Source organism: Xenopus laevis, chromosome 7L, assembly GCF_017654675.1.
Source record: "Xenopus laevis strain J_2021 chromosome 7L, Xenopus_laevis_v10.1, whole genome shotgun sequence".
NCBI lineage: Eukaryota > Metazoa > Chordata > Amphibia > Anura > Pipidae > Xenopus > Xenopus laevis.
In genome coordinates this window covers 30,363,817-30,378,240 of record NC_054383.1, presented here as the reverse complement: position 1 = coordinate 30,378,240, position 14,424 = coordinate 30,363,817, and the positions used below count along the sequence as shown (strand labels likewise).

General features: G+C 38.2%; 1 protein-coding gene across 4 annotated transcripts in view; it reads left to right on the top strand.

The window, feature by feature from the left end:
- The first annotated feature begins 1,323 nt into the window (after nt 1-1,323).
- LOC108696168 (cartilage acidic protein 1) overlaps nt 1,324-14,424 on the top strand; it is a 363,333-nt gene continuing 350,232 nt past the window's right edge. The window contains exon 1 of one of the 4 annotated variants that reach the window (XM_041568725.1): nt 1,324-1,781. In XM_041568725.1, coding sequence (XP_041424659.1) covers nt 1,743-1,781 — 39 coding nt within the window. In that variant the 5' untranslated portion in view covers nt 1,324-1,742. The remainder of the gene's footprint in view (nt 1,782-14,424) is intronic. The other 3 variants (XM_041568726.1, XM_041568727.1, XM_018225273.2) reach the window with 3 other exon arrangements.

The window sequence follows — 14,424 nt, the reverse complement described above, 5'->3', positions numbered from 1 at the left end:
CACAAAATTGCTTGAAATTTGAATTGTTTTCCTTCAAATTTTCAATTGGACCCTTGATAAATCTGCCCGAGTCTATTAAAAAATAATTTAAACATTAAATAAAACTCAATAGGCTGGGTTTGCTTCCAATAAGGATTGATTATATCTTAGTTTGGCTCAAGTACAATGTGCTGTTTTAATATTACAGAGAAAAAGGAAATCATTTTTAAAAATGTGGATTATTTCGATATTTTGAGAGATGGCCATTCCGTAATTCGGAGCTTTCTGGATAATTGGTTTCCAGATAATAGATCCCATACCTGTACAATACAATATATAGTATTTATGTTAAATTCTATTCTGATTTGAGTAGTAATGCCTCATTGTAATAACCTAGGATCAAGGTCATGTCCCGTATTGACTTCTTTCCTACTATCCCTATCCCCCCTGGAGAGACATATCACAGGAGGTCATATTTTATCTGCTGCACATCTGATCTGACAGCCTGTGCAACTTACCACATATCCCAAACATCACTCAGAATTAAATATAGATGATGAATCTGGTGTCTGTGTTGTCGACTGGAGGGAGGGGGGGTGTATGTCTTGTAATGTCTGGATATGGGTTTCACATGAAGCTTTTTAATGTAGAATTAACCCTGAATGAACCATCCGGGCTACTGGAGTGTTGTCAGGCAATAGCTGCATAGAAATCACTTCTCAAGGCAATTATAATGTAAGTCTGTGGAGGGCAGCGCCACGTAAACATCCCTTGTTCTATTAGCCTTAAAAACAGACATAATAATAACACAATAATCATTAACGGGACAGTCAAATTACTGCTGGTATCGTCCACAGACAAAGCAGGAAGGTTATGGGCAGTACTAGTCCCGCGCATGATGAACTGACACAGGAACAGGACTATTTTCCCCCCAGACATGGAGAGGTTAATTACCCGGGGCTACTTGATATTAATATATGCTGCGTACACTGTTCTGCCATTGCCTTTCTCCCACTTGCTATAACATTATGGCAACAGCAGTAAAGCAGAGTGAATGCAGAGGCCAGGGGAATGTGGCAGCCTATATCTATATATATCTATATATATATATATGTGTGTATATGTATGTATATACAGTATATATAGTAAAAGCCATAGGAAAGGTCACGTGCTCACTTCCCTGACTGTTTGCAGCAAGTGCAGATTGTATGTCCAGTAGGGTGTTACACCTCAGTGCATCCTTCTTATGATGAGAAAACATTCATACCCCCCCCCCCTTCTTCCTGATCTTACTCGCCTCCCTCTCCAATGACTTCTTCCAACCCTAATCCCTATCCATTTCCAGCACAGCCGGACGGCAGCAGCAGCCGCATTCCACAGCAAGATCCCAGCAAGACGAAGACAGGTGGGTGCCCTGCTGATAACCATGTTGTGCAGGTGCCCAGTGCACCTAGACGGACTGACGGAAAATAAATGCTGGAATATTTCTCCTTCCTATTGATCTGCTTTCTGCTGCCTTGAGATTCCCCTGCAATTTCCAGTTGTAAATCACTGTGCAGCGACAGGCCACCCCCCTCCCTGCTCCCCATTGGTCGCGACCGTCCGGCTATTTGCATGTCGCCCTTCTGATTGGCCCGCTGGTTCCACAAGACTTTACATAAGCCTGGCAGCGCCGCTAGAGTTGAATAAAGCCGGCCAAGGGGAAGGATTTGTCCAAGCTTTGGTGGAAACTTGTGAACTCTTCAGCAAGAAAACTGTGGGGAATGATGCTGCTGCTGCTGCCTGCTGATTTCTTTGTCCCTGTAAGTACCCTGCTTTCTGCTATAGCTTCCACAAACCTCAATACATGGAAGAGGAGGGAACACATCATGAAATGCTAATAAAGGGGGTGTCAGGGGTATATGTGTGTGTGTGTGTGTGTGTGTTATATATATATATATATATATATATATATATATATATATATATATATATACACACACACACACACACACACACACACACATACACACACACACACACACACACACATACATATATACACATACATATATAAATAAACTGTTCTTTAGATAGATAGATAGATAGATAGATAGATAGATAGATAGATAGATGATAGATAGATAGATAGATAGATAGATAGATAGATAGATAGATAGATAGATAAATAGGTGATATATTATAAATAGATGATAGATAGATAGATAGATAGATAGATAGATAGATAGATAGATAGATAGATAGATAGATAGATAGATAGATAGATCAATAGATATCAGACATATGCAGTATACTTACTGTTTAAGTTGTCTTGGGGTTGTATGTTCTGTTCCGGGCAAGGTTACTACTGCTGCTGCTCTTGATCCAGTGCTACATGTGGGCATTGATGCCAAGCTGAGACACAGTGCTGGTGATGTATGGCTTGGAGCATACTGGGCTTAAAGGGCACTGTAGTGATTCTTCTGCTCTAGGGGACCACTTGCCCAGCATATTGATGCAAGGACTTGGCTACACCTGCCTTCTCTCCCGTCTCTGTCCGTAAAACGATGCTAACAATGTGATTTCTGCCTCTTTGCAAATGAAATTAACATTTTAAATGTCCAGTTAGATCCTGCCTACTGCAAGTTCAAGACTACACTCATCCCCTGTGGGTGAAGGAAACAGACGCGTTTCTCTGTCTAGACTTGTGTAAATAGCATTGTGCAGGGATATGAGAAGAAGATGGGATTTATTTAGGTTCTGTGTCTTTTCTATGAATGAAGTATTGTAATGTTTACATTGTAATAGCTTTGTGTCATGGTCCTTGTTACTTTTCATCTCTATATATGATGCTTGTTGTTTGATTTCTCTCGCTTGTAAGCACAATGGGGGCATATCCGGAGCATGATATAATAACAGCAATAATAATATATATTGTATATTATATATATATGTATATATAAACAATAAAAAGAACAATAAGGAATTGTGGGATAATTGCAGGGGCTGCCACGCTATTATGGATCTGTAAACAGCTTATCTAGATTATAGGTAGACTTATTGCAGTTAAGTGCTTGCCTCCCACTGCACAGCACCTCAGGACTCCAGTAATGTTATTAAAAGTTCTCAGATGGTGCTGCCAAGCTAGATAAGAAGAGCGGCACCAATAACACATCCCCGGTGTTCCTCTTCCTCACTGCTGAGCTGTCACGCAGTGGCAGAGGTTACTTTAAAGAAAATATTGGTATGACCGGCGGAGATAATGAAGTGCAGAATAATCATCTGATTGGGTGTCCGTCTTCCAGTTGTATTTATACGCTGTGGGTTTGTTTTATGCCATGCTTGGGCTACCTAAGGACTCTCATTGTAGAGGTATTATCTTCACTTTGATTTAAGGCTGAGACCCTGCACCTCACTACATACACAGTGGGGTGTATGAGCCTTCTAATTAATTCTAGTGCAGTGCAATCAGTGCCTCCGTGGTAAAGCCTTGACTTTAATTAAGAGGTGTTTAAAAGGTTTTTATTTACAATGTACTTTCATCCCTGTGTGTGTATGTATTTATATATATATATATATATAGAGAGAGAGAGAGAGAGAGAGAGAGAGAGAGAGAGAGAGAGAGAGAGAGAGAGAGAGAGAGAGAGAGATTAACATATTTTTAGAACCCACATTTATTGCCATATCATCTTCATCAGACAATAGTGGAAGTTGAAGTTTAAACATGTACATGATTTTAATATTAGCCTCTTGTCATATATATAATATATATATATAATTATGCAGATTGCTATAGACTTCATTATTTAACTCTATATTAATCACTGTGGCTAATATTATCCCTTTAACACACCCCACGAGTGAGTTGTGAGACTGCACAAACATATCCACTTCAGTCTGTGCCAATATTTACTTTCAGTAATTGATGTCCTCGGAATGAAATGATTGTTGAATCTGTCCTTATGGAGGCTGGAAACTGCACATTTTCCCTCTCTTCTATTTTTTTTTTTTTTTGGCTTTGTACTATCCCCAAGCTTCACTGTTTGATACTGCAGTGTCACTAAGGATGGTGCATGGTGCATGAGACAAAAGATGGAAAGTTTTTGGTTGCTGTTGTGCAGTGATGTGTAGGTTGTTGCATGTATTTACATTTTAAATACAATCCCAATACTATGCTATCCTTTATACACAGCCATGCTGCATAGATAATATCACACATTAATATATGTATATAAATATATAAACATACCTTTGCATAAAGCACAGCTTCATGCAGCAGCAGTGGTTCAATGGAAGGCTTGCGTGCTCCATTAGAAAGAGCTAGTGATCCTCACACAAGAAACAGCTTTTTTTAATGGCTTCGCTTAACAGCAGAAGGTAAATATTTGATGGGAATGTTTTGTAGGAAGAGCCTACTTTATTTCCCTTTGTTTCCAGGAAATGCAAAAAAACTGTTACAGTCTGTGGCTCCATCTCATTATGGAATTGTGTATTTAAGACAATATATAAAATGTGTTTGCTCGTGCTAACGATGGCTAACATTTGTCTAGCTTCTTTGTACTGTGTGCAATGACAAGGGCTGTTCTTATTTTTATAACTTGACTCGCAACAACTGAACAAGTACCGTTTTTAAGATAAAAGGTTGTGTGGTCTGATAAAACATTTAAATATACTAAGGAAATTAATAGAGGTTGGGAGTGAAGCATAGGAAAGATGGCTGTGAATCAGGGAATGTAACGTAAAGTTGGGGAGACAAAAAAGCTGGGAAGTAACAGTCAGAGGCACATTTGTTTGCATGGTGATACATACATGGAACAGCCTTCTAGCAGAGGTGATGGGGTACAATCCAGTAAATGAATTTAATCGGGCGCCATAATTGTTTTTTATTTACACAGTGCTATCTTATATACTCCGCACTTTACATAAATGATACATCATTCACTATATAAATCAGTCCCTGCCCCAGTGGAGCTTATAATCATAAGTGCCTATCACAATCACACGCTGCATTTTACCAGAAACCTGTATGTTTTAAGAGTGTGGGTGGAAACCAATGTAAGCATGGGGAGAAAATACAAACGCCTTTGCTTTTAATTGGCAGACTGGGTAGACCAGCCTTTTCTTTTATGTAAATGATTGGGGTGTATCTATGAGACAAATAATTCACTCTCCATGGCTGGTTTTCCCAATAAAATTGTATTTGCAGTGGTGGCCTTAGATTTTGGGCCCAGGCTTCATTGTAATTACCCTGGATAATTGGTGCCTTATAAATAAAATGATTAGAATTTGATATAAAGAATAAAACTGTTGGGTGAGCTAAATCATCTTGAACGGGGCGAACAGAATGTTCGGATAAGTATGTGGGCTAGTGATAAGATAAAACAAGGGAGAAATAATGAATATTTGCTCTAGGAATACGAGTACTGTACCTGTGTGATTTAGATTCCGCCAATATTGTCCCAATCATCTCTGCAATGTAAACATAGGAGTGAATCCTTCTATGCAAGACAAATATCTCTAATTGACTTTACTCCTCTTACAGACATGGTAGCATAACACAGATGATTTTTTCTCTGTGCTTTTTTGACAGCTTGATATACTCATGGGTAATACTGCTATTATTAATATCTTGTATTTATAAAGCACCAACATATTCAAAGGGCTGTGTACAATAAATGATCAATGTACTCTTTGCCTTCACACAAACAATATATACTGTAAAGGCTTTAGCGTATCAATATAAAATTAAAAAAACTAGACTGTGCTTGTCCCAACCCTTTGTGACTTTTTTTTTCCTTTCCTTTTGCTCCTTCTACTTCTTTCCATTCTATCTTCTTTTAAAATCACGTAGACTTAAGGTATGAAGTTATAAATTATGGAAAGATCCGTTATCGGGAAAATCCTAGGACCCAAGCATTCTAGGTAGCAGGTCTCATACCTGTATTACTAATATGTATTTTTTAAAGCGGCAACATATTTCACAGTTGTATAAATAAACATTGAACAGATAGATTACATACATACAGAGAGAGCATTGCTAAATAGAGCTTTCTGTCTAAAAGGAGAAGCGGTTGTAAGACACAAGGTATGGAAATGATCAAGATCAGGAGTCAGCAAAGTGAGAGATGTGGCATTGAGCATTGTATTTAGCATGTGGTAGTGTCAAATAGTATATACTGAAAGAATGCTAGGCCAGATTTCTCTAAGGAAATGTGTTTTAAGAGATTTTTGGAAAGTCTGAATGTGGAAGAGAATTCCAGAGAAGGCAGACCTCATAAGGAGTAGATAAATAGAAAGGTGTAGCAAGCGATTCGGTCAATACTTGGTGGTAAGTTTAGAGATATACAAAAGAGCAGGATTGTGCTTTGGATGCCAGGGCCATTAGTTTCAGTTTTATGGCATGGTAAAAGAGGGGCAGTTGCTAAGGTGTATGAGGCACACTGTAGCATTTATAGGACCAACATGGAGATGAGGGGTCTCACAGCTATGCAGGAAGACCAAGGACTCAACTTGAAAATAAAAGATAGGTAACTAGCGAGGGATTTGCAGTCTATAGCCTTCTAGCTGTTGAGTTGATGGGGTCCACCTTTCAAGTATCATGGGCACATCAGAGGGTTGTGGTTAGTGGTGGGCCATATACTCCAATGTATTGTGCACTGAAAAAGTTACTGCAAAAAAAGTCTCAGTAGAATGACAAAAGGCAACATGAAAAATCACCCTATGGACCTCAATGCGTTTCACAAATTTCCGTCCTTTTACAAATTTTTCAAAGCGAAATGGGACAGATTCGCTCATCACTAGTTGTTGTTTAAAACCTAGAAGGCTTTAGGTAAAAAAATCCCTAATCTCATACAGAAATGATGTCATATTGTACTACCAGCAAGGATACCTTTTGGTCATGAGGGCTTTCATTTTTTCCAAACTACCTTAAATCCTTTCCCGACAATCCTCATTAACTTAACTTACTAACTCAAGGGCAACACTTTGTTGTACCAAAATGCTGTCAATTGTGCAAATAAAAAGGACTTGGTTATTATTTTGCAATAGGAATTTAAAGGCTGACGGGGAGTAGCATCAGGAGATAATAGACATTTGTTTTAGAATACTGTATTTCTCCACTGAATTGGCACAGTGTGCCTTAGCTCATTCCGCATTCAATAACTTTGATTTAGGACAAATTTGTGGCTAACAATATAACACGGAGTGCAGTTTGTGACCTTGCGTACCAAAGACGTTGGGTAGAAGAAGCTTGTTTTTGTGTAATTTTCTATATGGCCCATTCTACATTATCGCACGCCGCTTGGTTTCGGTTAATAAGAAATTGATTTATTCCTAATATGCTCTCATTTTCTTTTGTCCTTTATCTTTCTGTTTCAATTCTATTTTCAATTTGTTGGTTCTAGTTAGAATCTTACTTTTAGATCCATCCGCTGATGAGATACTTTTTTAATAATCTCCTGAATTTACAATTCAAAAAAAAAAAGTATTGCACTCACCTCTTCATTCTCAATGTTCCCTGATTAATATTTATTCTGCTTCACTAATTGTGCATATATCTGGTAAAATAAATACAACGTCTGCATCTTAAGTGACTGGGAACATGCAGGCTGTTTGTGTTTTGCCTTAGCGAATCTTGCTGGCAATGTAAAACTTGTCTGAATGTGTTGTGTTGGCATTAAGAAGATTAGGAAAAAACGGATAAAGCATTTGACGGCATCAAGTGTGATATTCTGTAATCTTATAGCTAGAATATATATGTAAAACTGCCAAGGAACACTCTGTCAAACACAAGACACAGTAGTAAAGTACGCTCCATTCCTAATAGACCCCTAAATATATAACTACAAAATATAGAGTGTATGGGTGCACTCTGGCACCCACATTCTGAGTACATATGGGGGTAGAGGGGTACATGTGGTAGAGATCTATCCTTGAAGGTGTGTGGACCAAGGGCTGATCATTATTGCATAATAAAATTACTTTAGTGTCTATGCATATACAATGACCTTTATAAGATAGTTTGGGGTTCATTATTTGACCCGTTATGTTGTACATACATGGAATGATATTGGTTAAAGCAGAGTTTCTCAGTTGAGTCCTCAGGCCCATCTAACTGTGCATATTTTGAAGATATCGACACTGCAGCACAAGTCTTTTACTGTTCCTATCCACTTAATGATCTTCCCGGGGGCAGGTCTGAGAACCCAGGGTGCAGGATGGCTTGTTACAAACACAACCAGGCATTTGAAAATAAAAAATGTTTTTGAAATAAATGAAAGATTTAACAGTTTGGCACCAGTACCCTGTATTTATTCCTAACCCATGATGTGTAGTACTGTCACGTTTCAACTGCGTATTTTGTACCTCCAAATCATCTCTGAATGGGAGTGAGATTGTTATTGAGTTTGATAGATGTGCGTCTGTTTAAACTCAGCAACCATGTTATTATCTTTCTATTTGCTATTTTTGTCCTTGGCTGTACCCCTATAACTTTAACCTGGCTTCTTCAATTTATATTCCACTTATTCTTATAGAATTGTGTATGTAATTTCTGCATAGATCTGTATATTCCCTTTAGAGAATGATCAGGTCTTTACTAAATGGACATTCTATCAAAAGGAAAAGTAATGTGACCCTTGGATATAACTTTCCTTCTAAAGCAAGGCTGCAGAAAATATTGTGAAGACCTTTTGAAAGTTTACATGCAGAGCCACAGTATTATAGTCATAAATGAGCTCTACTGATAGATACTGTACCGCACTCTTCTTTAAAGTACCTACATAGAAGTGCAAATTAAAGCATATGTATCAATTATTTAATTGGTTGCACTAGAAATTGGTTTGTTTTTGCCACTTTTATAGCAGGTTGTTATGTTTTGAATTTCATCACACACTGTTTATGTTTCCGTTGCCAATTTTGCTTTGATTAAATACTTCGAATGACCGACCTTTGTTTCAATTCATTTTTAACATGTAAAAGTGTTCGACAGGCTAAAGTTATCATTAGCCATCATACCTAATAGGACAAACACTTATTTCGGATTCTTGTGATCGATAAAATGTTTGCGAGACTTGATGACTAGATATAAAAGACGTCCAATGGATAATGTAGACAATTCAGTAATGCTTTTTTTATGTCCCCCCAGTGGTGATTGGTGCTCATGGAATGCTTAAATATTTTTTCCTGACCATCTGAATTTTTGTTCTTGGTGCTAAGAATTACATTTCCTCTTAGAATTTTCAGTGACATCGCAGAATGGAAAATGGTTACTTTGCTAGCATTTGTATGGAAACTATATATATATATACTGTGTGTATATTTTCATTTACTGACCAAATAATGGTGTTTCAGCCTGAAAAGACAATAGGGCCCATTCAAGACCCCTGAGGGCACAAGTTCAAGAGCACTAAGGAGAGCAATAGTGTGTTAATTTCTTAAGCACCCCAGGGCAAGCTGCTCTTTGCTTGGAGTGGTAGTTCAAAAATATGATGCTTCGTGCAGAGAGCAGCATCAGGAGGCCACTCCAGCCCGGTCCTCATGCCTTCTTAATGCTCAATTCTAGCCGCAGTCCAAATACACCCTTTTTTGCACTTGCACACTGCATGGAGAATTGTGAATCCTAATTCCTCCTTCCCACTTTCAATTTAATCATATTCCCAGTAGGTAGCTCTTTGGCCATTATGACCAAATCTGTTATTGTCTAAATGTTTGGTTGGATAATCAGAATATCAGCCCCTACCTTTAGCCAATGTTGTTACGGGATGCTGATATCTGTCGCAGGATCTATTTTCTTAGCTTAATCGTAGTAACTTTTTAATGTACTTATTGATTCCTTCTAAATTCTGAACACCAAATGAAACCATACGTATATGTTTCTAATTAACTGCCGAACCATATACTGCTGCTCTCATTCCAATCACCGTAGGCATGGATATTGGTCCATACAGGCTCCCATTTCCTTTGCGCTATCACTTTCATTTTATATACTGTACGATAGATTTAAGCCTAAAACATCTGGCATTAGAGATTGGTTTAGAAACATTAGGCATATTTGTTCCAGTTGCTTTCATTGTGAGATTGCTAGTTTGCCTCTTAAATGCCAATCCAAATGATGCCATCCAGAGTTCACATACCATGTTCCTTTTCCTCAAGCCTATGGAGGTCCCAGATGGCATTAATACATGACATCTGCAATTTCTTGGGCTCACTTGATTTCCAGCAATTTAACAGGTCTCCTAATTTCATTAAGGGAGAGTGTTATATCCTTTGAAACCACCCAGAGCGAAGGGCTCTTTTTTGGGAGGGATCTAGTTTTTTTGTACATATGGTCAGATCTGTAAGAATTTCAAATCAAATCTGCGTTGTATACAGAGACTAAAACAAATCTGTTCAGCGAAATATTCGGGGAAAATAGAGCCACTTAGTGCTGTAGTAATGAATAATGATTTTCCATAGCTTATGTAAATAGCCAAAAAGAACATACTGAAATTACATTGCTTTAGCACTAAAATATTATTAATAGAGATGCATTCATAAAAGGCAGATTATTTGTAGAGCTGTTCAAAGGTTTCTAAGTTGAAACAAAATCTGCTAATTGGCAGAGAACAGGAACCAATATATTCCGCGAACTCCTTTTATTATTTCACTGCTTATACTGTCATAGTCTATTTTTATGTTTCAATAGTTCTGTAACTTTATGTTTATAGCACCAGGACCTTGATATCGTTCAGTAGCTACATTTAAAACAATCTTTTTCACGTTCAAACATTTTTTTAAAATGCCAAAATTAATCTTAATGTTTGTACCCCTTCACTTTAAAGAAGAAGGAAAGGGGAAACCAATGGTGAGGGCCAAGTAAGTGATTCTGGTTACTCACCTGCTACCGCTGACCAGAACCTTTTTTCTTAAAAAAACACACCAACCTTTGGTACTGTTGCCTGAGTCATTCTATTCTTATCATGGTATGTCAGATTTTCCTCTTCAGCCTTGGGCAAGCATACACACAGTGCCACCACCCTGGTGTAAAATGTATATAACTGGAGGGTGCCTAACAACTTGACCCCACCCAATGATTTTACCTCCTTTAAGGAATATATCTGCCGAATTTGAGAATGAAATTATAGTAAGATATGAATTCCATAATTTGGAACATTTATTGCCTGGGCCCTTGTATTTTGCTTTGTTCAAATGTGCATTAACATGGTGACAACTTGTTTTTATCATTTTAGTGTCATGAATTGAAGTTGGGAATTTCTACTAACGTTCTATTGATACTATTTTTAGAGGGTACAGAGGTGACAAACCTATTCACCAGATGCTAGTGCTCCTTATGGAAGGGGAAACCAGAGTGACAAACTTACTTCTGGATTTATTTCTGTATTACACAAGGCTTTATATTATAACATTTTAGTGTGTGATTGGTCGCTGCAGTGGTGTAACCAGAAGTTCATGGGTTCCAGGGTAAGATTTAGTTCATAGATTCTCCCTTGTTACCACAAATACACATCCTCCCCTTTGTTACAACCGATTTCTTGATGCTGTTTCTTCCACCCAGCTATCTTTTCTAACACCGGTAAGTCGCATTGTATGTAGTGAAATGCCTTTTTCCCTGAGCCTAAGGGGCAGCTCATTGTGGATGTAGTTAGTGATGGGCGAATTTCTCCCATATCACTTCACCAAGAAACGTGAAACTCGAATTTTGACCCCTGCGTCAATTTTGACACCAGCGTTAAAGTCAATGGTGTTGATGAGCGACGGTTTTCACGTTCGACTTTTCCGACTCGCATCAAAATTCTTTGACGGCGAAAAAGCTGATATTGAATGCAAGTTCATGCCTGCCAAATTTATTCGCCCATCATTAGATGTAGTATATGTCCACCCAATTGCTTCACACCCAGTTCATTGAAAGGACATACAGGATATACTTTATACATTGAGTGCTGGTCTTCTAATACCATGTGCCATGTAGACTGGGAATGAAGCCCAGATATATTACATAAGCTGTGTCTCTGTGTTCTCTCAACTTTCTGTAAATTCATGCATATATAATAAAAGAGTGTGTTTTTTCCCCCTGCATGGGTAAACTGTGGGTTGTGGTTGTTGTTTTCCCATCACATTAATATAATACAATACAGTGATCATTAGTAATATGGTTAAGGTTACCCAGACTAAAGCTGTTCTTGCCACAACATGGAAATATGCATATGTACTCAGCAATAACAGCTTTCATGACACATAATATTCTGTTAAAGCAGTTGTTCACCTTCCAAACACTTTTTTCAGTTCAGTTGTTTTCTGATTGTTCACCAGAAACAAAGACTTTTTCAGTTGGTTTTTATGTTTTATTTTTGACCAAAAATTCAAGTTTAAAGTTTAATATTCCTGTCTTTGGTGTTTCAGTCTGGCAGCTCAGTGATCCGGATTCTGAATTATTACAATTTGCTATATTAGTTGATAGATTTCTCAGCAGTATATTTGGAATATTAGCAACTATTATATCAATTCTAACAGCTGCCATTAATGAAACTCAGCTCAGCAGGGCCAAAGATATGCATCAATTTATTTATCAATGTAGAACAGTTTAGTGAGTCGATGACCCTCCCGAGCTACTTCAGAAAGACACAAGAAGGTGGAAAATGAAACTTTCAATATTAGAAAAACAGTCACAAATAGAAAATAGAAAGCAATTGACAAAGTCTTTATTTCTGGTAAACTTTCTGAACTAAACTGGAAAAAGTTCTGGAAGGTGAACAACCCCTTTAAGGAATACATAACAGTAGCATTGATTATAGTCTCTTACAGCTATGGCCAAACACACACATGATACACCCAAAACCCAATTCACATTTATCCCCACCTTAGAGTTTGCCATCATTCTTCATTGTGGTTTAGGGGAAAGAGATATGCCTTGGTTTAAACTCAAAAAAGGTTTATTTAGCGAGAAGTGAAAATCAGCATCAAACTCATATAACAATGCCCATGTGTAAGTGCTGACAGTGCATGTTATGGAGTCTGATATTTACCATTATCAATGTTTAATGACCTGCAAGTGAAGGATGTCAGAGAAGCAACACCATATAAGATTAGACTAAATAAGAATAATTACGTTTAAACAATCTTTAAGCAAACCAGGCCTATGGGCAAGGAGTGAAAAGATCATTATTACATTAAATAGCTACAAAACGAGTAAAAAAACGATTCAGGATTCAGCCTTTTTCAGCAGGATTCGGATTTGGCCAAATCCTTCTGCCCGGCCGAACCGAATCTTAATTTCCATATGCAAATTATGGACGGGAGGGAAATTGCGTGACTTTTTGTCACAAAACAAGGAAGTGAAAATGTTTTCCCCTTCCCATCCCTAATTTGCATGTGCAAATTAGGATCCGGATTCGGTTCGGTATTGGGGCGAATCTTTCGTGAAGGATTCGGGGGTATGGCCGAATCCAAAATATTGGATTCGGGGGTATGGCCGAATCCAAAATATTGAATTCGGTGCATCCCTGGTAAAAATACTAGGAATACCATTATAAAATGAATATGAAACACGTCCGGATGTGCTACACCACTATTACATAAATGGAGCATATTTAATAACATTAATTAAACTGCTTCTAAATTTACTAGGTGCAGATTGTGTATTAGGCAATGAAAAAATCAAGTTGCAAGTATTAGGTCATATATAAAAGGCAGGAAATGAATCATCACAATGTGAATATCAAACCCAAGGCAATTGTCATCTGCGTGGTGAGCGCAACCTTCCTGTAGGGGCTCAGCAGGTTGCTAGCGGTATTGTCCGTGTTAACCACTGATATAAAAAGACAGCTGAATAAACCATTGGTAGAGAACAGGCCGTCTACAGACTGATTTGTATTCAGTGCAGTTCAAGTTCAGAAACACTGTATCCGTGCAATTCTGGAAATGCCAGCATTAGCCAAAATGCTTTTGAAAATGTGTTCATATCTATAAAATTAAAATACTCATTTGCCAACATCAAGGAGAGTGCAAAGTGCAAACAATAGGCACAAGCTGGCATATTTTCTTTGAGCTACAGGCACTTTACAGATGAATTCAGTGCTGTCTTGATGCGCTTGGCAGTATTCATGGGGAGCAGACTGAACTGAGCTGGTACCCTAATGTTTTTATGTCTGCCTATTTAAAGGAGACGTAACCCCCCCCCCCAGACTAGCTGCTACCCCGGGCAAATGCTCCTAACTTTTTACTTACCCTGTGGTGCAGATTCACTGCATCAGAGTTCACGGGCGCCATATTCTTCTTCTTCGGTCTTCATCTGTACTTCTGGCGATATTGGTGACTTTCAGCGCATGCGCAGTTGACAAAAACCTGAAGTCTGCTCCAACAAGACTGCTTCAACTGTGAATGCGCCAATACAGAACTTACTTGCCGATGAAGACCGAAGAGAATAAGATGACTGCCGTGAACTGCGATGCTGTGAATCTACACCAAGGG